This window comes from Cyrtonyx montezumae, unplaced genomic scaffold, assembly GCF_038088225.1.
Source record: "Cyrtonyx montezumae isolate F1298 unplaced genomic scaffold, pur_monq_1.0 scaffold_10, whole genome shotgun sequence".
NCBI classification, from domain to species: domain Eukaryota; kingdom Metazoa; phylum Chordata; class Aves; order Galliformes; family Odontophoridae; genus Cyrtonyx; species Cyrtonyx montezumae.
This window is the reverse complement of record NW_027071826.1, coordinates 33215390-33236947: the sequence shown is the minus strand read 5'-3', so window position 1 is coordinate 33236947 and position 21558 is coordinate 33215390. Positions and strand designations below refer to the sequence as shown.

Genomic DNA, 21558 nt, shown 5'->3' with positions numbered 1-21558 from the left:
TCAAAAACAAAGTGCAAGTAATCAAACCATGAATTCAGATTCACATCAGAAGAAAAACTAGCTCAGGAGAAACAAAGGAAAGTCCAATCCCACTACAAATTCAAAGGCACAACAGCAGGTTGAAAAGCAGCAGAGATAAAAACACGTGAAAATCCAGCATGAAAATATAAATAAAACATCACCAAATGCATATTGAAGATGTCCAAATCCTAGAAAGCACTAATAACAACAACAAAAAAAAGAGCAATTTCAACTGTTGTTTCTTTTCTTTCAACTTAAGGAAGGCAAGTAGTAAGGACATTCCTTCCAGATATCAATCAAGTTTAACCGCTCAAATGAAGTCAGTGCTCAGAATATGTCTAAAAGTTAAGACCTTTTTTAAAAGGGTTTGAGTCACACTTCCTTAAAGAGAAGTTTTATAATGAAGAGATGACTACTGAGCAACACCAGCCAGAAATAGACTGGTACTTTCCGACTTCATAAGTTATAGAGAAGTAATAAAAGAAACTGTGCAAATGTTTCCATTCCACTTGCTCTTTACAAGAATTATATATATTAAGTACTAATAATTGTGAAAAGCATCTTATCAAAGTTAAAATTTATTTAAAGAGAAACACAAAATCAAGAACCATTATCTGTTCACAAGCCTTTACATCATTTCAGAAAAAGAAAAATTCTTGTATTCAGTTTTCATATACAAAATCAGTACATACAGCTCAATATAAAAGCCAAAAAAGTAAACATCAGCCTTTTGTAATAGGTATTTACAAATGATATACTTTATGCAAAGGGAGGCCAATTCCACCCTTCAGTATAGCAGCACCTGATGTTATTACATTTATTAACATTTATAAAGCATTCCTACCTTGACCGTCAAAGTTTCTGTAACATGAAAACACACAAATTAATTCCCTGAACAAAGGTCTATCTGAATTTAAAGCACAAGTATCTAAGTGTAAAGAAAAAAAAACAAAGCCTAATTCAGACTTCCTAGGAGCCTCCCTTACTATGTTTTCAAATACATAGGCATCAGTCAGCAGCAAGTTGAAAGCGAAAGGACATTTTCTCAGTGCATGGTTACAGTGAGTGGATTTCAAGGCCTGATGACATACATGATTACACTCCATGAAGGTTCAAAAAGCAAGAAACCTATGGAAGAAATCTATGTTTCCTCATACGTCTTTTACAGAAAGTTCTTCATCCTCAAACCAGTGAGGTTTTGAAGATTATCTCCAGATGCTTGCACTATTTGTGTCTCTCTAGTCATGAGAGACTGTTAGATGAGGAACTGAGCTAGGTAACTTGGCTTTTCACCACACAAACATACCTCTGTTTCCTGTTTAACATAGCAACATGCTCTATTGCTCTGTACAACATCATTATCTCTTGGGTTTTTCTGAGAGCATGATACCTTGAGTGAAATTTCAATGTCACATTCACTACTCCCTTCTCAGAAGGGCAGTTTCCAGTTTGAACACCGCAGCCTGTCTTTATTCTCAGTTATGGAAGTTGTTCATGTGTGGGCTGTATGGATGACGTTCTTCAGCTTTCTCCTGTGCAGGGCCAAGTTCAGGGTTTTGAAGAGGGTGTCACTACTGTTAAGAACGTTGTAGCGATTCACTTCCACTAACCTGCTGAAATCATATGGCTCAAAGGTGAAATTTAGTGTACGATAAGGAGAATCTTTTGTCTCAATGACAAAGTCACCGAAGGATTTTTCATCTTCTGACTCACGTTTAACTCCTGCAGCAAGAAAAAACAATATGTCAGTTGTAATAGGATTGTGTTTTTATATGAGGAGGATATCACAGTTGATTGCTCAGTTAAACTGCAATTATTTCCTTAAAGAAACACTTTTTTCCTCAGTGCTTTCAGCTTCTTTATGATCCAAAGTGCTTGGAAGCTGAAGGCAAAGCTCCTTACCTGGAGCTTTGTATTTTTGGAAGGTGTCATTCACCAATGGGAAGTGGATTACAATAGGAGCTTTTGGATTATTATCATCCACAAACACATAACACTCTTTGGGCTTCTTCTCATCTTCCTCGCTCACTCTGATTTTTGGAAAAGGTATTTCCCGCTCCTCACAATATTGTTGAGTCAGCTCTAAAACCTGTTATCAAAGAACAAGAGTCATTCTGATAGAATACCAGACAGCTTCTATGACTGTAACTACAATTCTCAAAGGCAGAGACTCTTTAACAAAATTAGTGACAGAAATCCATCTTCCAGATTGCACAAAGCAATTTCTCCAGCTGGTGATATAGAAAAATAGAACTGAAGTGTTACCAAATATCAACAGTTCGGAGCTGAAACTCTTTTTTACATTTTACTACTCTATGTATACATAACTTCTCAGCCTCTAAAAATAAACACCTGTATGTGCAGGAAAACTCACCTGCATGAAGTCAGTCACCAACTGCAACAAAGATCTTAAGAACTAAGCAAACACTTCTGAATCAAATCACACAGTTGTCTTTTCCAATCTCCTCATGATATTGAGTGCAAAAAGCATTGTACAACAGCATTTTATTGTGGTGAAGGTTTATTTTAATTCTGCCTTTCAGTAGTGTTTGCATTCAGCATCAACTGATCTGCTGTCATCATGAACATGATTCTGCACACTTCTCTTCCTGTAATAATACTATGTCTCCTACCTCAAATGGAGCTTCCCAGGAAAAATTGAAAGACAAAATAACATCCACATCCCTCTCTGGCTGAAGTACCAGCGGAAAAGGAGAGTTGATGGAAAAGCCACCATCCACTAAATATAAGTTCTCTTCCATGGGGCTCAGCTGGTTGGGAAACGCATCCAGATGAGTGCCTAGAAGACACTCCAAGTAACACAAGTAACTATAATGCTTTGTTACACACCACTGACTACAAAAAACACAGATCATCCTAGAGCTCAAAGAAAAGACGACATAACATGTAATGTGACTGGCTCATAAAAATCTGACAATGAACCTCCCTCATATGACAGAATGTTCACAGTGGATCAAACTTCTGTTTGACAGAAGGAGTAAATAGGTTGACTTCAGTGGAACAAAGTCAATCTTTCCTACATTCTAGAAAATTGCCTGTTATAGAATATTAACACAATTTTATATCCCAGACACATACAAGTTCATTTACCTCTCCAAACCACAAATTCCTTGACTTTAACATAATCTTTATGAAGATATAATCCCTGCATGAAGTTGAAGGTCTCTCCACATGTGACCCGGGACTTGAAGAAATCTTGGAAGATTTGCAGCAGGGGGCCTCCAGGTACAATCAAGCGAGTCTTCAGTCGTGTTGGATCTCGGAAATGAAACCTTCTGCAGTCATCTACAGAAGCCACAAAAGGTACAGAATACGTAGCAAACACTCATGCAGCTCCATCATTTCAATCAGACTTCTTTTCTACCAAGTTTAACCAGTCATCCTAAGGCTGAATTAATTACAATACTTTTTAAATAAATTTAAATCAGCTCTATTTTCTAAAGTTGAATATTTACTCACCATATTTAAAGAGAATTACACAAATCATTGTCCGTATTAATTTCAAATCCACGCCACACAAAAACTCTTGTTAGCAAGTGGCAACTACTTCTATCTCATAAGACAACAGCAGTTATCAATTCAGTAGCATTTATAGTTACAGCAGCAAAAGAAGAAGGGATGCAAAGAGGAAAAAAACTCTCCTCACACTATTCACTATGAAGTTATAAAAAAACAAAACACTTGAACATTTCTCAGCTTTTAATAAATTTCCTTTTTACTACTAAAGAGGTATTGTACAAATGGAGAACACAAATGTACAACCAGCTTATCCAATGTTAGTAAAAAAATATACATAAATTAAGCTAAGAACTGAAAATCCAGTGTGGCTGTATAGATTCTGTCCTTCTTTTCCCAGGATTAAGACCCCCCCCTTAACTGCAAAACATATAAGGACATCTCTCAGAACTAGACAAAGGTCAGGTTAAAAAAAAACTTTAAAATAAAAAAGGAAGAAAAATAGAATGCAAACAAAACTACCATTACTTGCCACATGTGATAATATGGATTAATACACAGGAGAAAAGGAAATGCTAGTCTTCAAAACAACACATAGTATATTTTTGAGTCACATTGTTTTTACAGTCACTCCAAAACTAGGAATGTTTAGAAAAATCCAACAATTTTGAAGAGTGTTCTTACCTATAACTTTGATAACATCTTTGAATGGATCTAGAAAGCTCAGTCCTATACCAACCACTTTCAAGCAGATATCATCTAAGCTTGCAGCAAAGGCACTACCCCACATACCTGCAGGGGAAATGAATAATACTTCACTAATTAGAAGGCTTTTTCTGGTGCATCCAATAGTCTTATAACTCAGCTGCTTGGTTGTTTTGTTGTTTGTTTGTTTTTTGTCCCCAAATTAGAAAAAAACAGTATAAATTTACCATCTGCATGTTCCTGACTGCGATTCCAATAAAATAATATATTTGTATATAGATTGTTACTGCCTGGCTATATACATGTTCAATTAGGACACTCCAAACAGGATACAGTCATTCAATGCAAAGCCTGTAAGGACATCTACGATCATGTAAAGAATGAACGGAAGTTGGAGAGTTCAACCTAACACCAAGACCCTGCAGAATCACATTCACTAACAGCAGCATTTGTGGCAGCTAATCAGATTTTGCCTTGTCTCCTTAGTGCATTGAACTTATAAGGGGCACATAGTGATTGAACTAATTCATTACTCAAGCATGTCAAGGCACTAGTTTTAGGAAGACTCTAATGTCTAGCATCAAAACACTCACAGGCAAGTATGTAATAAGTGCCAAGAAACCTTGAGTACTTTTCCAAGGGCAGCCTTGGACAATAACATGAAGACATTCAGAAGCACAGGATAACTCCCTTTAATTTTGAGAAAAGCAGTAGTCTCCCGTGACCATCCCCACCCTGCCCTCAATTTTCATCTACAGTTATTTATTCCCACAAAAATTTCATTTTAATTGAGGGAAAGCATCTCTACTTACCACATACATCCTGTTTAGCAACATTTGCTCTCAGTTTATCTCCAAATATTAAACAAACAATCCAAATACTTTATCCTGTTCAGGTTCTGAAAAGTATTCTACCCAAGCAATCTTAGACATTCTTAACAATACAGAATATAAAGTCAACAGAAAGCAAACGATTTTTTGTCAAACACATATCACCCATTAAAAAAAGAAATTTCATAGCTAAGGAATAGAAAAGATGTGGATGCAATGAAGTAGCACGTCACAGCAGAAAACATTAGCTCCTATAAGTATGCCTGTATTTAAAAGCAACGGGACGCTATCAGCTGCGCTGAATTTTAAATCTCTGACAAACAGTAACAGCAAAAATACAATCCCTCAATCTCTGAATTATTTTAGTCTCATTCACTGCAATACTGCTAAGAGCTACTGTTTGTTTATTTTTTAAACAATCTTTTCACACACACAGTATTGTAGTCATATATTCCTATAAAACAATGTCTAAACCTGTGGAAAATAATTTGACTTTTTTCCCTCTTCATGCTCTCTGGGAAGAGATCAAAAGGCATAGGCTTAAAAGTTGAGTCCTAAAAGCTGTTTTATCCACTACTGTAAGTTCATACCTTGTAGAAAACAAATTCTAGGCTCTGGATGTTTCTGGATGAGCCTTCCCATGAAGAACTCACTGTCAAAGTCTTCTGTTCGGACAAAAGCCCCATACTTGCGAAACCCAACTTCATACGGAGTAAACTCACACCATTCTAAGAAAGAGCCAACAGATCAGTGTGGACTTCCTCACCTCAGAGTAAGCATACATGTAAACACTCATGAGATTAATGTTCACACAAGGTGGGGGGGCAGAAGGGAGCCTCCCTCCACTTATTTTACTATCACTGTGAATTTCCCTGTCACTGTTTTCATGGAACCTCCATTTTAGATAAATACAATTAATATAAACTCTCATCCAGGCTTTCATTGACTCAATACAACCTCCTTTTCTCCTGGCTTTTGGGATTAAAAAAAAAAAAAAGAGGTTTGAAAGCATTCCACAAATATTTACAAGTGAAATTCATTGTCCTTCAAGTTCTGCTTTAAAATTCTTCTTCACATATATGCATCTCTCTTCAGAACAAAAGAAGAACAGCGGAAAGAGAAAAGAACAATAGCAGTACACAGATGGACACAAGCACTGACGTCCCTGTCTCATTACCTCTACAAATATGAGGCAGCAAGCAGTTAAGAGTTACAAGTGACTAGGACTGGAGCTGCACAGGTGAACTGAATTTATAGACTTTAGCAAGCCAAAATAAAGCTGCTGTGTTCATACCTGCAAAGTCACCACTGCTAATATTAGGTCTCACATTGACTGCTGCATAGATAGGATAAGGGTTCTGGGCCCATTTCACTGCTTCTTGCTGATCAGACAGCTTTGATGGATCTTCCTGGTTACAAGCAAGGAAAAAGAAACACCAAGTAAGATCAATTTTGTCCTCATACTTGAAAATTTTGAAGCTATTTCTTAGCATCTTGCAATGCTAATTCAAAGTCCCCTTACCTCCCTCTGTCTATGTACATGGTTAGGCTTTCACATAATATTTAGAACATCAGGTGTTATTAACAAGCTTGTGACCCCTCTGATTTCAATTAGTATTATAAATATCGCATAGTAAAACAGCTTTGCAAGACCATCACCAACATTTTTTTAATGTCTCATTTTAACCTGACCAATACAGAAGCTATTAATTATCAAGTTATTCCAAGTAACCTAAATTTTTATATAGCGCTAATATATAAAGCTACAAAATTATTTACCAAGAAAAGTGCTGGAAAAACTGAGGCAGACAGAAGCAAGAACACCTCATTTATTCTACAATACTGCCTATTCCGGATCAGCCCACAAAGACAGAGTAACTAATTTCTTGATACTCAACATACATATCAGCTAAGGCACCATCTAGAAGACAAACAGTAGTGCACATCCAAACTAACTTTTACCTTCTGTTGTAAGAAATATTCCACAATAAGGCCCCACAAGTCTGTGAAGGAAGCCTTCCGTCCACTACTCTCCATTGCATTCAACTCCTGGAAATAGTATTTCAGTCGTTCTGGGGAAAATGCCCCTCCTTTGCTGCTGGAAACAGTCCTCTGAGCTCTGTTAATTGCATCTTGAAGGTCCTTCTGTGACCAGTCAGGGTCTTGATACAATGTTGATAAACACCTGAAAAATGCTTACTGTAAACATCACTGGTAAAAATAGCCTTTATGTAAACAGTGAATTTTAGCTAGACATTATTACCCCTGTGAGTAAAACTTACTCCTTAGCTTGAGAAGTCTAGCTAAAAGATCATCAAGAGACAGAAATAATGGATCTTCACACATTAAAACATGCTGAAAACCCTGAGACCTGGCAGTTTCACCCTAATTGCTAACCTACCTTTCATAGACGTTGTGAACATCAGATGTTAGTCTATATGTTAATTCATAAACCTGAGTTAACTCTAGTCCATAACAACCCTGAGCAACTTGCAGACAGCAAGACTGCTATCATACACAGCAATGGAGGCCATAACCTTTATCAGAACATAAGTCTCATTAAAATGAGAAGCTAGTTCACATGCTTGGTTAGTAGATAACTAATTTCACTGGCTTTGACTCAAAAGGGCAGATCAGATCACAAGGTTAGTACAAGAATACCATATAAATCAAAGCTAACACACAAAGCTCTAGAAGAAAACATTTTATTGTCAGGTTGCACAAAGTGCTGGAAGGGGGATTATACTGTCAGGCTGCACAACTCCTCACTGAAATCATTTCATGAAAACAATGTATTGGATGTGAACGATGATTTCACTAAATACTCTAAGAACAGAACTACTGAAACATTCTAACCACATTTGATATCTCAGCACAATGTTCCAGACTACTAAAGCCAGCACCATTCCCCCACTCAGCTGCATATGGCATTTTGGAAGGTAGCAACCTAGAGGTCTGCACAGATGTTTTTTCAGACTTGCGTCATCTTTATTATCTTTCTGGCAACAGCAAGCAAACAAGGTAATCTTTTGAATTACACTTCTGAGAGAATACACTGCAGTTTTATTCAGATAAGTTCAAATATTCAATTGCCATGTTTGCAAAAGCAGTAGATTTATAAGTATATAGCCCGTAGCCATATAGGTCAGAAGTGATAATGGATATGTCTTTAGGATTGATATCAAAACTCACAGGTGAGATCTGATGAAATATCCATCTCTTCACTGTCTACAGATGGCAAAAACTACATTCTGGACTAAACACTAACATACTCAACAAAGTTTCTGGACTCAGCATCGCACACAACTTACCAAGTGGAGCCAGAAATCCCACTCAGATACATTGCAACATCCAGAAGGCCCAGCTGCTGAAGGCCAGCTAGGCTGCCGTAGAACGATGTCAGTGCTCTCATCCCACCTCCAGATCCCAGTACTGCTACAACTGGAACCTGCAGCCAGCAAATTCAGGAGTCAATCACAGACTTTTGAATTATAAGTAAATCAACAGTTAAACATAAATAATCCTGCATACAAAAAAAAATCTGCTTACATTAAGTTCACGATTGATTTCAATAAGCACATGCTCTACTTTGTAATTGAAATACATTGCTTATTATAATAACAGCAGTAATTCCAGCAAGAGTGACTTACTGAAATTTTTACGTATATTTACCACACATTTACTTGCGTGCCATGGATTATACATATTAGAATTAAAAAAAAATTACCCTTTATAAGAGCACCTAAAGTTCACATGACAATGCATCAGGTTATCTAGAAACAGCACTGTCAGCAAATAATCATCAATTTAGAAGCTGCTTCAGCATGCCACGATTCAATTAAACCATTCTGAAATTGACTTTTCCATGACAATCCAGAGCTCAAAGCCCAAGACACAACAACTCCGCTACAGGAAGTACACACGTTCTGAAATTTCAAATTTTTGCTTTCCAAAACCACACACATCCATCAGAATTTTAGAAATACACTACTTGAGACTTCAGAACTGAAATGCTGCAAGGATCTCCCATGGTAAGTGTAAGCTCTGTTGATTACAGGCATACAGTCCTACACATTCCTTACTACCAGTCAAGCACAAAGGATTTTTATCACTGTGCTCAATACCTCATCTCTCTGAGGGGATTGCTTTAAGTTAAGAGCCTTCTTCAGTGCTTCAGAAACTCTTTTCTTCCTTTTGTCCACAAATTCTCTCTCCTCTTGACAGAGGTCAAAACCCAATCGTATATCTAGATCCCAAGTGCTGAAATAGAAATTAAAAATTAAAAATAAAAATAAAAAAAACACAACACCACAGTCTTCAAAGATTTGTTATTTCCAAGGAAAAGTGATTTCTGAAAGTACAGTTTTGGTGGTCACCTGGATTACTGGATCAAACTGCTAGATAACTATCACTCAAAATGTTGTCCAGAATACACCAGACTATCTATTTTAACACAACATTATTCAGAACTAAAAATGAAACATATGTCATATTTCTCCCTTAATGTCCAATTACAAAATTTGTGTCAAGCAATCACTCAGGCTAAGCTTTGAGAATTTCAAAGAAAGAAAAGAAATTCTCAGTGGTTGAAGGAAGATCACATAAGGAACAATTGAGATCACTGCATTGACATGAAGGAAGAAATAGAGCAATTTTAGAACAAATTCTGGACACCCTTCACCCATCCAAACTCCTCACACTCTGAGCATTCCTCTCTTATTTGTCAGTACAGCAACACATTCTAGGAATTATCTGCAGCTATCAAATTTATTTAATATTTAGCTGATGTTTTATGTTTAAATTGTAAGAAAACAAGATTTCACCCCAATTTCAGCAGGATTTCAACAAACCTACTAGAAAATACCTTCAAAAAGAAAAATCACGGATGTCAAAAGAAAAAACAATCAAGACTTTTTCTTTAATATGTCTCGAGAGATGCTCTGACACCGTGGCACTTCACAGAGGAGCAGGCACAGTCCTTCACTATGAGAATAAAGTTCTTTCCTCATTTTAGAGATCACTGAAGTTCCCACTCACCTCTCTTCAGCTTTCAAATTTATATCCAAATTTTCCCCCTGTAAAAACAGAACAAATCCTGCAATTGATAACTTCATAGGCAGTACTACTAACTAGAAGTTCTTACATCAATACTGACACCAGATACTATCAGGAACAGCACTCTCACCCACAGAACCACACCTGCGGAACATTTTTATCTTCAGTCTATTTCAGACATTTACAGTAGTCTCCTACAGCAAGCAAACACGTCTGCTATCTGAGCATATTTATTTCTTCTGCAAGCCTCTTGCTTTTCTCCTCCTGTGATAAGGAGTCGTGAAAAGTCATTTTTGTTGTGTCTCGCAAAAACAAAGTCCATCACGAAAATATTTTTAAAAGAGCTTCACTGAGCTCAATATTTCATTTTTGAGCTACGAGAAAACAGCACTCCTAAGAATCATGTTCAATTAACTTCCAAAATGCATACAGGAGACAGACAACACCTGAAGTATGCTACAAAACATAAAATTTGTTTACTTTACCTCTCCCAGGGAAACAACTCTGTCAACTTTCTTTCCAATAGGAAGGGAATTAATTGGTACAGTCCCTTGTCCCAGAACTGTAGAATGCTTTTCAACATCAGGGTTCATTCCATCCTAATAAAAAACAAAATGCTATTTGAGCTCTTCAGAAAAATTGTCAATGATATGACTGCTTTTGACATCTGCGCATACCTGAACAGTATATCCAAAACTGACATTCCTTGACACCTGAAGGTCTCTGGCCTTCTCATGACCAAACTGAGGATACTAAATCTATGCTTAAAGGCTTTTTCATGAACTGGAAATGCTGGTTTCAGGGTGAATTTACTTAAAAGCATGTATAAGCTTTGTAGCAGTCAGCACAGCCACTTACCTGTAGGATAGATACAGTTTGTTCCAGTTCCACTTGCAGTTCTGGAAGCATTTCTTTGTCCACATGAAAGACAAAGGAGGTTCCATTTTCCTCCTCATTGTCCAGACTCCAGGGAATACATAACTGCTGCTGATATGCCCCTGGGACAGACAGCTTGACTTCAAAGCTACCTGTGTATTAATATAAGAAGTTTAGACTGCAGAATCCATTTACTTAAATGTTGCAAAGTAGATACTTCTATTAAACACAGTTGAAACTAGGAAAACAAGCAAAGATTCAAGTTTCTCACATTGGGCACCCAATGAAGAAAGTGACCCAATATTACTCAATTTAGTATTAAAATTAAAAGCTAAGTTAAAGTCAATTTTGTAGTCAGTAAGAAAGCACTGTATAGTCAGTATTAAGCATCCCTCTCTTTCCCAGGGAATAAATGTGCTGAAAAGATCTTCCTTAAACCCTACAGGCAATCGTACCTTGCTGTTTCTCTTTTGTTTTTCCCTCTTTGTTGAGGGTGCCTTGGAGCGACAAACAAGGACGAACCTATGAAAAGAAGAAACCAGCTCTGGTTACAAGGTCTGAGCTCACTTTGTAGTTGAAGCTTAACCCACCTACTATAGTAGGAATCAGGTTCACAAGTGCAATCTATGAAAATAGACATAAGGGAATACATTAATTCTACAAATAAAGAGCAAGTACAGTTTCAACAGGAACAGATTATTCTTATCATTCCAGAATCAAAAGCATTCATACTACTCCAGTTGTTTTTAAATCATCAGTGTTTTGTTTTCAATTGTTTTTTTGCAACCTGCACTTCATGTTTACATGATCACCTTTTTGTTCTCCTTTTTTTTAAATGCACATGTGAGTACCTACTCAGAATCTGTTCAGACCCTAGAAATTACTTCATGAATTAACCATGATTTTCTGTACTAGATGATTCACAGCCTCAAGAAACTTGGTCTCTTGCACCAATCAGTTATTAGCTTCCCTGCTAGAACTGCCAGTGAGACATCTAGTCAGTCATAACTGCTCACAAAGATAGGAAATTCCTCCACAGCTTGAACATAGGACTGATTTGCTGAGGTAAGTACGAATACAAGGGGCTCTCTACTGTGAAGGGTTGCTAAGAACCGCACTACTACAAATCAGCAATTTTTTTCCTGAAAAATATTAAAACTCTTTATTTTAAGAATGACCGAAGTTTTCACTCCTTTTTTCCTTATTGAAAAAAGTCATTGAGTCTCTTTCCTTAGGGGAAAAGAGTTATTTTTAATGTATACTACACCAATTATTTTAGCCTGTCTCCCCCAAGAGAATGGAAAAATATCGAAAGGGTTATCACCTATTTAAAAATAGCACTGAAAAAAAACCTAGAAATGTTTAGGAGGAAGAATATACCCAGCCGGCATCTAGGCTAGAAAACTCAGGACCATCCACAAGATTCACCAGTCTTCCAAAAACACTATGTCTTTTAAACAGTCTCACTGGAAAACAAAACACAACAACCCTATGAGTCGACTTAAAGTTTCAGAAATTGACACATGAAACTCAAAATCAGAGGGAAGTGCAGGAAAGGATATGAGCCATTTGAATTTTCAACAATTTGAGTCCCCTTACTGCTAAATACCTACCATCAGGTATGTGTCTCACTACATTATAACTTCAGTGTACTCACCACAAGTACTCCATTGGTCAATACCTCTGTAGGAGCATCTGAACTACAAAAGGAAGAGATTTAAAGCAAATAAGTTTTGGTTTTAGTTTGCATTATCCTACCTTCCAAATTTCCTGTCTGCCACTATATGCAGGTTATTCGAAAATCTAAAAATAAGCTGAGAAAATGCCACTCATCTAACCTTGCAATATAAACACCCGTATACTATAAGAATGCAAACTTTTCACTTCTAACTGAATTAGTTCATGAAATATATATATATTTGTTGAAGTACCTTCCTTTGTAGCACTGTTATTTCCATAAAGACAATTATTATTTCCTCTTCAGTTCCCACAAATTCTAGGTTAAGGACATCTTCTGTCAGCCACCAGTGATCAACTTAAGCAGCACAGAGAAGCACTATGCATTACCCTTAATATAATAGCAAAACTATGCTTATGCTGCATAGAAAAAGCAATCCTCTCCTAGAATACAGGTTAATTTAGTTCTTCAAGTAAGACTCACCATTTCTCCAAATAGAACTCTACATCCAGCTCTTCATTAGCCTTTAAAACAGAAGTGTGACATGAGTGACCCTTAAATTTGAATATATTCAAGACAAATTTTCCCATGAGATTGAGTTCTTCACCTTGTACAAATTACGCCTTTTTTTCAGTTGTTGCTCTTTTAAACACACTTCCCCTCCCAGGCATTTCTTATATTAAATACAGATGTGTGATCATGAGATAAATGAGTGTTGGCACTCATATCCATTACTTCTCTAATCAAAAATCACTCATCTTGCTCAAATACCACTGCAGTTCTGCCTCTGAAAATGCCATTTTCAGAAGGCTTCATGTTTCTTCACATTTATTTTTAATTTTTTACCCCTAGCTTTGCTATCGCTGCCTTTCTTTTGTCTTGTATAAACTCTGACCCAGAAATCTTCTCCCCTGCCATAGCATGCAATAAATCAACCAAGATCAGCTTTCAAAATAACTAAGTAGAAGCCAACTTGAGTAATCCTCTTTCACTGAAGTTGCTGTTTCCAGATCCACAATTACTGATCAGATCTACCTTTTAAGCGTTCAGCAAATAACAGGAACAAGAAGCAAGACCCCTGTGATCACATGTCATTCAGAGGGCCTGTGACAATCTGCCAATGGCAAGGAGGTTGGAACTAGATGACTGTTAAGGAACATTCCAACCCATATCACTGCATGATTCTGTAACGTTGACTAACTATATACCAGTCCACTTTTGATGGTACCAACAGCACTGAAGCCAGAAGAAACCTGTAATCTAGGCCTACTACAGGAACATGTTTGAAGCTCAAAAGAGTTCAGACCAGTGACATGATTCTAGTTATGTGAAACAAGCTGTTTTATTGCAAGGCCATGAACAAGCCCATAGTAACTGAGAACAGCAGACAGGCACCAATGTCACCATTATGAAGTATACATGATTGTGTATACTTATTAAAAGTGTATACTTATTAAGTTATTAAATGCAGAAATGACCTTTAAAGCAATAAACTTAACTGGAAACTGATGACAGTCAAATAAATAAGGTAGCCTGCAGTTCACAAAAGGATTAGACTGTAATTTCAGTTCATTTTGAGCCTAGCTTGTGCCCCTTTTAGCTGCTAAGAAAGAGACAAAACCTTTAAAGGTCTTTCAGCATCTTCTGGAAGACAGCAGTTACCCCAAGTTTGTTTAACTGGGCATCCTAAAGACTGTGGAACCCCCAGTTTATTTTTTAAGCATCTCAAATGACATAAAGAACATAAATACTATCATCATCTATTGATACATTGCCCCCTTCTAGCTCCTACAACAGACAGATAAACACACACTGCCTCACTTCTGTAATATGAGCTGCAGCTATTCAGAGCTGACTAGGGAAGAGCTGCTAACTAACCTTTGGGTCCAACTTGAAAGTGCGCAGCAGGGGCTGACCTGGCTTCATGCCTCCTACATCGAAGACGATGGAAGTGAGCTCATCACTGACTAGGACATCCTTGTCATAGAGGGTCAATTCCAGGATGTTCTAAACAGAAACAGACAGCCTCAAGTAAAGACAGAAAGCCACTTCCATGAACTTCAGTAGCTGTAAGCAATAGATATTTTATTCATTAATCAGTACCCCTGCCCTTTTCCTTCTATGAAGAGAATCCACCACTTTCAGCAGGACTTACAGAATAACTAAGCACAAAGTTTCTATTTGGTAGCGTTTATTTCTGAACAACAGTGTCGTGTTAAAATGAGTGTTTTAAAAAACTGTTTCCTCCGTCATTAGAGTCTACTTTGAGAATCAGTACTGCCAGTCTGTAATCTTTGTTCAGTGCTTCAATAGGTCCTGCTCAAACAGCAGAAGCACTGTCTATACTGAGAGTTTGAGTTTTGCTTTTCCTGATTGTAGGATTCATTGCAAGACTTGACTCAATGAAATAAGTGGCAGAGTGATTTGAACTTGGAGTAAACAGCAGTCAGTATAAGGTGAGAAGAGCTACAAGAAGGCAACAGCTACAAAGTAAAAGGGGAACCAATCCTCAAATATTAAGTTGTGTTATCAGGAAATTTCCACCAGCTTTCTCAAACATTGTCCTAACTTCCCTTTCTTTCATGAAATCATTTAAGGCAAATTCCAGCTGCTATTTACAAAAGATGGTGGTTATCACCAGACAGATATTACAACTTTTGGTACCACTGAAGAAGACCATCACCTTATACCTGCCTCTGCTTTTGAGGGTAATGAAGATCCCTTGGTTTTGAATGAAGCACTAAAACAAGCGAACACACAACTACAGATAGTTCAAACAGCTCCACCGAGTACGTTCCTTACCTTGACAGCACTGTGGATTCGATACTGGAACGTTTCATTCCACTCTGGGTTCTCAGAGTTGTCAACAACCTGAGTTCGGGAGACATGGGGAGATGCAGTAGGCAGTTTCAGCTCCACATAGCAGTCTGCCTTTGACACTAGAGCAGAGAGTTCAGAGATGCATCAAAATTAGGTTACTCAAACATCCCCTTTCCCATGAGCTCACTTTTTAGATTGCACTGCATGAGAAAAACATGCAGAATTAACATGGGATATGTCGTGCAAATGTCTAGAAGCTCACAGTTTTAAACAGCAGTAAATTTATTGTTAAGTGTCAATATTTTTCTTCCTGGTTCATCCAAATTATAAAGCTTTTATTTTATTTTCAGAAAAGGAATGCTGATACCAGGACCAAAGCAAAATCATTTCCTTGCTGTTGCAATCCTTCTAGTCTAATATGACCTATTAAAAGCTTTTTTTCTGTTAATTTGCCCCGAATTTACCTCATAAAACATAACTTCACATATAATATACTGTAATATTATACTATAACATATAATTTTTAAAGTTCTGCTTTGCACCAAGAATCCAGTAGTGGTACTGTATCAAGGAACAATGCAGCTATAACAAAAAAGGAGTTAAGACATCTCCTTTAAGGCTATTCCCTTTTCTGAGCTTTCCACAACTACTACCAGACCACATTATTTTCTAGCTTCAGTCACATAACTGCATTCTTTCAAAGAACCACAGAAAGACTGAGGTTGTGAGGGATCTATGGAGTCATGTTTTCCATCCTCTGCTCAAACAGGGTCACTTTGATAAGAAGACCAAAAAAACCTGAAGTATTGAATACCCTAACGAATGGAGATTTCAAAGCCTCTCTTCGTAACCTGTGCCAGTGCTCAGGCACCCTCTGATGCAGAACGAAAAGTCTTCCTTTGGGTTCAGATGGAACACTGTGTTTGCCCATGCCCATTGCCTCTTGTCCTGTCACTGTGAACCACTGAAAAGGGTCTTGTTCCATCTTCTTAACACTCTCAGGTACTGGCATACAATAAGTTCTCCCTGAGCCTTCTCTTACAGCTCTCTCAGGCTTCCTCAAGGAAGAGATGCTCCAGTCCATTAGTAGTCTTAGCAGCCCTCCATTGGTCTTCAGTATTCTCATCTCTCTCCATAGCAGACAGTCTAGAACACTCCAGGGTGGCTTCATCAGTACCAAGGATCAGGCTCCTTGACCTGCTGGCACCTCCTAACATAGGTAAGGATGCTATCAACCCTCACAGTGGCAAAGGCACAATGCTGACTCCTGTTCAACTTGGTGTCCACCAGGATTGATGTCTTTTACTGTCAAGCTGCTTCCCAGCCAATTGATCCCAAAACATATTGGTGACTGTGTCATTCAGATGAATGACAGAACAATGTAAACAAAATAGCCACATGAAACAAAACAATATGAAAATAAAAAAAATTTTTGGAAGCCAGAATTTAAGTGCAAATTGCTTCTTACAGATGCAGGAAGACTGTTCAGCAGTGGAAAGGGTAACATTACCTATAACCTGAGTGCTGAACTGAGACAAAGAGTACTGAGTAGACCACAACAGGACATATTAAAAGAAAAGCAGGTAAGCAAAACATTACCAGGACTCTCCTAGTTTTGTTCTGCAAAGCAACAGTGTTATCTGTAGGTTGGACTCGAATTCAGCCTTTAGAATACAGCTTAGACTTTACAATAGAATCTTTTGTGTAGATGCCAAGGCTATACAGTGCATAGGTTAAAAAGAATCTGTAACACTGGTATTGTTACTGTTTACTACTGAACAAAGAAACTGTTTTCTTAATACCATTACTAAATACTCACACAGATCTGTACCCTTGATGTTTCTTGCTCTGAGGACTTTTACTGTTAGGTTGTAGTAAGGGTGCTTCTCCCACTGAAAAGAGAGAAGCGATGTGGTTCAGCTCAATTACAATACATATTCTGTAAACACACTAATGACAATCTAGAGAAAAAGATCAGAAGAGACAGACAAAAATAAACTATTGAAAGACTCAGTTTGTGAATATGTAAAGTATTTTTAGAGTCCTGGAGGAAGACTGTAGGAGGCTAGAAGGAAATACAATACCCTTTCAGCATGGTAATGACTGACATCTTAAGGTAACTCCCCACAGACTTCAGAAAATAAGTCCTGGATCTAGGGTTTCCTCTAATTATAGGTCAATTTTTATTTACTTCATTAGCTCATTCCTACTTAAGGATAAAATGAAACTGAAGCTCTTCAAGTAATTTTAATAACAACTTGAGTAGTTTGTTAAGAGGGCTTGCTAAGGACTCGTATGCATGCTTGAGTAATTGCAGACGTGGCAAGAATCTTAATAGCATTACCTGAGTATGTAGAAAGCACATGCTGTTGACTATAAGGAATAAAAAACTACTTCCTCGTAGAAACAAACTTTCTTGCTTGAGCAAGAAAGAACAAACCTCAAATTCTTATTCAGTCTGAATTATCACTAGTATCAGCACTTTAAAATGTGTATGTTACTTTACCATCATTGATCAAAACATAATCCTTGTTCAGGAAAGCATCCATACAGCTGTTTTTGGTAGGTGGTATTAGTTCATAAATGACAAGATATGAGAAAGAATAAAAACCTGACTAAATCCTAGAAAATCATGAAGTCTAAGTGGGTGGACCAGTAGGAAAAGATGTGAGAAAATGACTTGAAGGTATTTGGTGCAGATATTGGTCAAAAGCAAAAGCAGAAGATTTATTAACAGAATGGGATTGTCTTCTCTCCCTCAATTATAACATGAACCCAAGCATAACAATAGGTAGAGAAATCTTTTCTATTCTTAAAATATTTTTCACAAGTGATCACTAGGTCCCATCTTAATTTTTTTCTACATGGTGAACTTGAGTTCACAAAGTTTAATTTCAGATACACTAAGCATTCATTAACAGCTATATTCATTAGAATCTTTGCTTACAAGAAAATGCTACAGAGTGTGAAATATTATTTAAAATTTTTTGCCTTTGGTAACATTAATTAGGACATAAAAATAAGCAGTGAACTCTTAGCAGTTAGACTGTTCTTGAATATTCTCCATCTAATAAATAGATCTGTACTGCATTTGTTAAGCAGTTGCATACACAGTACAATGAACCTGGTTTGTACTGAGTGACATCCACTGTGAGCACCAAGGGTAAAAGTTACATGCATAGCCTAAGATACTTCATAGTCAAGTGCCAAATAAAACTTAACAACATAATTTGAGTTTATTTGCCTGTTATCATCAGAGAGCTTTCATTCGCAACATCAACACATTCAAGATGTTGCCTTCCCCCATTTCTTTCTGGCAGTAAGATGGGACCTCAATTCTAATTTTATCCCAGGTTCTGCTCCTCAGATGCTTTTTCTTTTTTTTTTTTTAAGCCTCTCCTAATCACATTTATTTATTTCCAGTCACAGAGCAGACTCAGGCAAAGCCTGCCCTCCATTCCGCCACCTCAAGCTATGGAATGGATTACAGAAAGAAATAGAAGATTCCATAGGTTATTCTAACTGACTCCCAAGAGGTGAAGCTACGTGGATCACAACTACACTGCTGCCAACGCAGCCTTCACAAATGTAGCTTATCACCTTGAATTCAGGCGTTACCAGCAGAGGAAGCACAGAACACCGCAAAGATAGCACACAGCTTGTTTTACTGCACACCATCTGTCAACATAGTCACAAGCTCTAAAGTCCCTTCCAAAGGTCTCTAACAACCATGTATTTTGTAGCCAGCAATTACATCGCTGAGGATACATTTCCATTACTCCAATCGTAACTTAAAGGCATACAATGCAGCATGCACTCCCAAAGCTCTGCTGTCACTATGCCAGAACCTCCTGTTTCACCTTTTACAATTACATTTTAGGCAAGGCATAGCAATGCTATAAAATACTGTAAGATGAGCTTACAGAGCAACAAAGCACAAGTATTAGATATGCTCAATTCAAATGAATCTGGGAAAAGAGGAGTAAGAAATGTAGTTGTTATAGAATTGTATGTAGGAGTTCAATCTACATCAGTGTAGATGACAGTGCTCCCACATACATGACAAATGCAAGCAGCAAATTTCTAATTAGCAGTTTAATTATTTTTCAAAATCACCTTTTTCTCAGAACTCAAGAGACTAGTCCTGTAGCAAGAAACTTGAAACCCTTACATGAGGGTACAAGACTGAATTTTCACTCTTAACCACTGTCTGTACTCTTCATCTAAGCTGAAAGTGGCAATGCAGCAGCAAGGGACTGTAAAACGGGTTATCTTAAGCAAAGGGTCTACAAGTACTCTCTCATGTATCCCAGAATACCTGCCTTTGTATAGTGGGATGTACACGCTGGGATCCTCTCCACATCTCACAGTGGATGCAGAGGACTCACTCATAAGCATACTAGAAATATTCACAATAGCAAATGAAAATGCAGCTCCTAAATTATTTTTTGTGCTTACAGCTAGCAGGTAAAGAGGGGAGCTCAGTAAGAAACTCAGGTTTATCAAAGTAGAGCCTTTCTCCCATCTTGTTCCTGCTCTCGAGTAAAAATCGCTGCCCACAATTCCTTCATCCTTATTTCAGCCAGTGTCTCCACGACTTTGCTTTTAATCTCAAGAAGTGAATTCCTAGTTCTCCTAGACAGCCCTCACACTTTTCTCTTTACCCAGAAGTATGCACTCACAGTTAATTAAGGATGGAGTCTGGTCTCCTATGAACTGTAGCCTTCTGGAGAATAAGTTTTATATCCAGTCAGGTGATAGCCAGCAGTGCAAACTGCTCTGTACCACAACAGCAGAGGTAAACACTGGGCTTGTTTTCTGCTTATGCTGTCTTTAGAAGTGTGAAACATGCTAAACTCTAAAATTTCTTAAAGAGATTATTTGATTATACTGAATTCTCCAAAGCCAAATACTGATCTACTTCCCTCCTTGTTGCTCACTGACTACTAAATAGTCAAGTCAAAAAAATAAAAGCATTATCAGCCAACACAACTTCTCTTTTTTTTTATAATTAAACAAATAACACACCTCAAGTCAGCAACAATCATTTTCACCACAAAGGAAGTAATAGTAGAGCACAGTGGCATACAAGCAGAAAACCATCTTATTACATTCAACTGTCACCTTAATTTTAAGCTCTAGAATTACGGCAGGAGAGGAAGGTAATAAGATAGATCAGATCATCTGGGCAAAGGCACCTTCTCGAACAGCTGAGTACAACTCAAAATTGAGGTTACTAGGCACTCCATCTTATACAACAGAATGATAAATATAAATCAGTTGAATGACAAACACATTGTAGCCACTTCTCTAATGTGGTTGTACTGCCTTATGAATGGACGGTTTAAGTCATTGTTAATCCTTGTCTACTTTGAAGTATAAAGCCTAGTAGGATAAAGAAAATAAAAAGGAAGGGAATGGCAATCAAGGATATTTCACAAGAGAACATGTAAGCACTATTTTATTTCTATATTTCACAAGAGAACATATAAGCACTATTTTATTTCTACTGATGAGAAGCCTGACATGCTGGAGTGCCCCCCAATCATCACGTGTATCCCAGAACCTAAGGAACCAAGAGATCAATGTCTGCACTTGTCCACTTAGAACACATACTTAGTAAAATCTTGGAATTTAAGGTAGCATTATAGTTAACCTGAACTTTCCCCTGGTTATAAGTACTTGATTGATCACTACAGGACTTGTTTCATACAGGTGCATTAACAAAAAGTCATTGCCAAACAGATCAACTAAAAAATGCTGTCTTAAAGGCAGCGTTACAACTTGTCTTACCTGACAGTGATAATATCCACTCTCCTTTCTCTCCTTCCTTTGGAAAAGTACAGCTGCCAGAAAAGGCAGCACTCTGGGTGGAACTGAGCCCCGCAGCACCCCATGGAACATGGAAAAAAAAATGACTAGTTGTCTCAGTAGTAAACCTGACCAAAAAACCACAGAAGAATCCCCAGACGTCCGGCTGTGAAGAGTTGCTCACTACAGGCTTGGCCTGAAGTTGCAGCTGGAATGAAGCCCGGTCCTACGTGAAAAGTGGAGGTGTGGCCTGGACTTGCCCAACAGCCCAGTTCTAAGCGTCAC

General features: G+C 37.6%; 1 protein-coding gene across 2 annotated transcripts; it reads right to left on the bottom strand.

The window, feature by feature from the left end:
* Positions 1-589: 589 nt before the first annotated feature.
* PLA2G4F (phospholipase A2 group IVF) lies at positions 590-21539 on the bottom strand. Of its 2 annotated transcripts, XM_065754773.1 has the most exons (20): positions 21256-21539; positions 17282-17354; positions 15445-15581; positions 14521-14649; positions 13126-13166; positions 12622-12664; positions 11420-11486; positions 10947-11116; positions 10574-10687; positions 10071-10108; positions 9158-9293; positions 8345-8481; positions 6996-7218; positions 6328-6442; positions 5624-5761; positions 4183-4290; positions 3133-3327; positions 2655-2821; positions 1924-2110; positions 590-1743 (listed from the first exon to the last, which is right to left on the bottom strand). In XM_065754773.1, the coding sequence occupies exons 1-20, from the start codon at positions 21364-21366 to the stop codon at positions 1514-1516; spliced, it is 2559 nt and encodes an 852-aa protein (XP_065610845.1). In that variant the 5' UTR covers positions 21367-21539; the 3' UTR covers positions 590-1513. The 2 variants fall into 2 exon arrangements, with proteins under 2 accessions (XP_065610845.1, XP_065610846.1); XM_065754774.1 differs by lacking the exon at positions 590-1743 and having other exon boundaries at positions 2024-2110; positions 2655-2831.
* Positions 21540-21558: the final 19 nt, after the last annotated feature.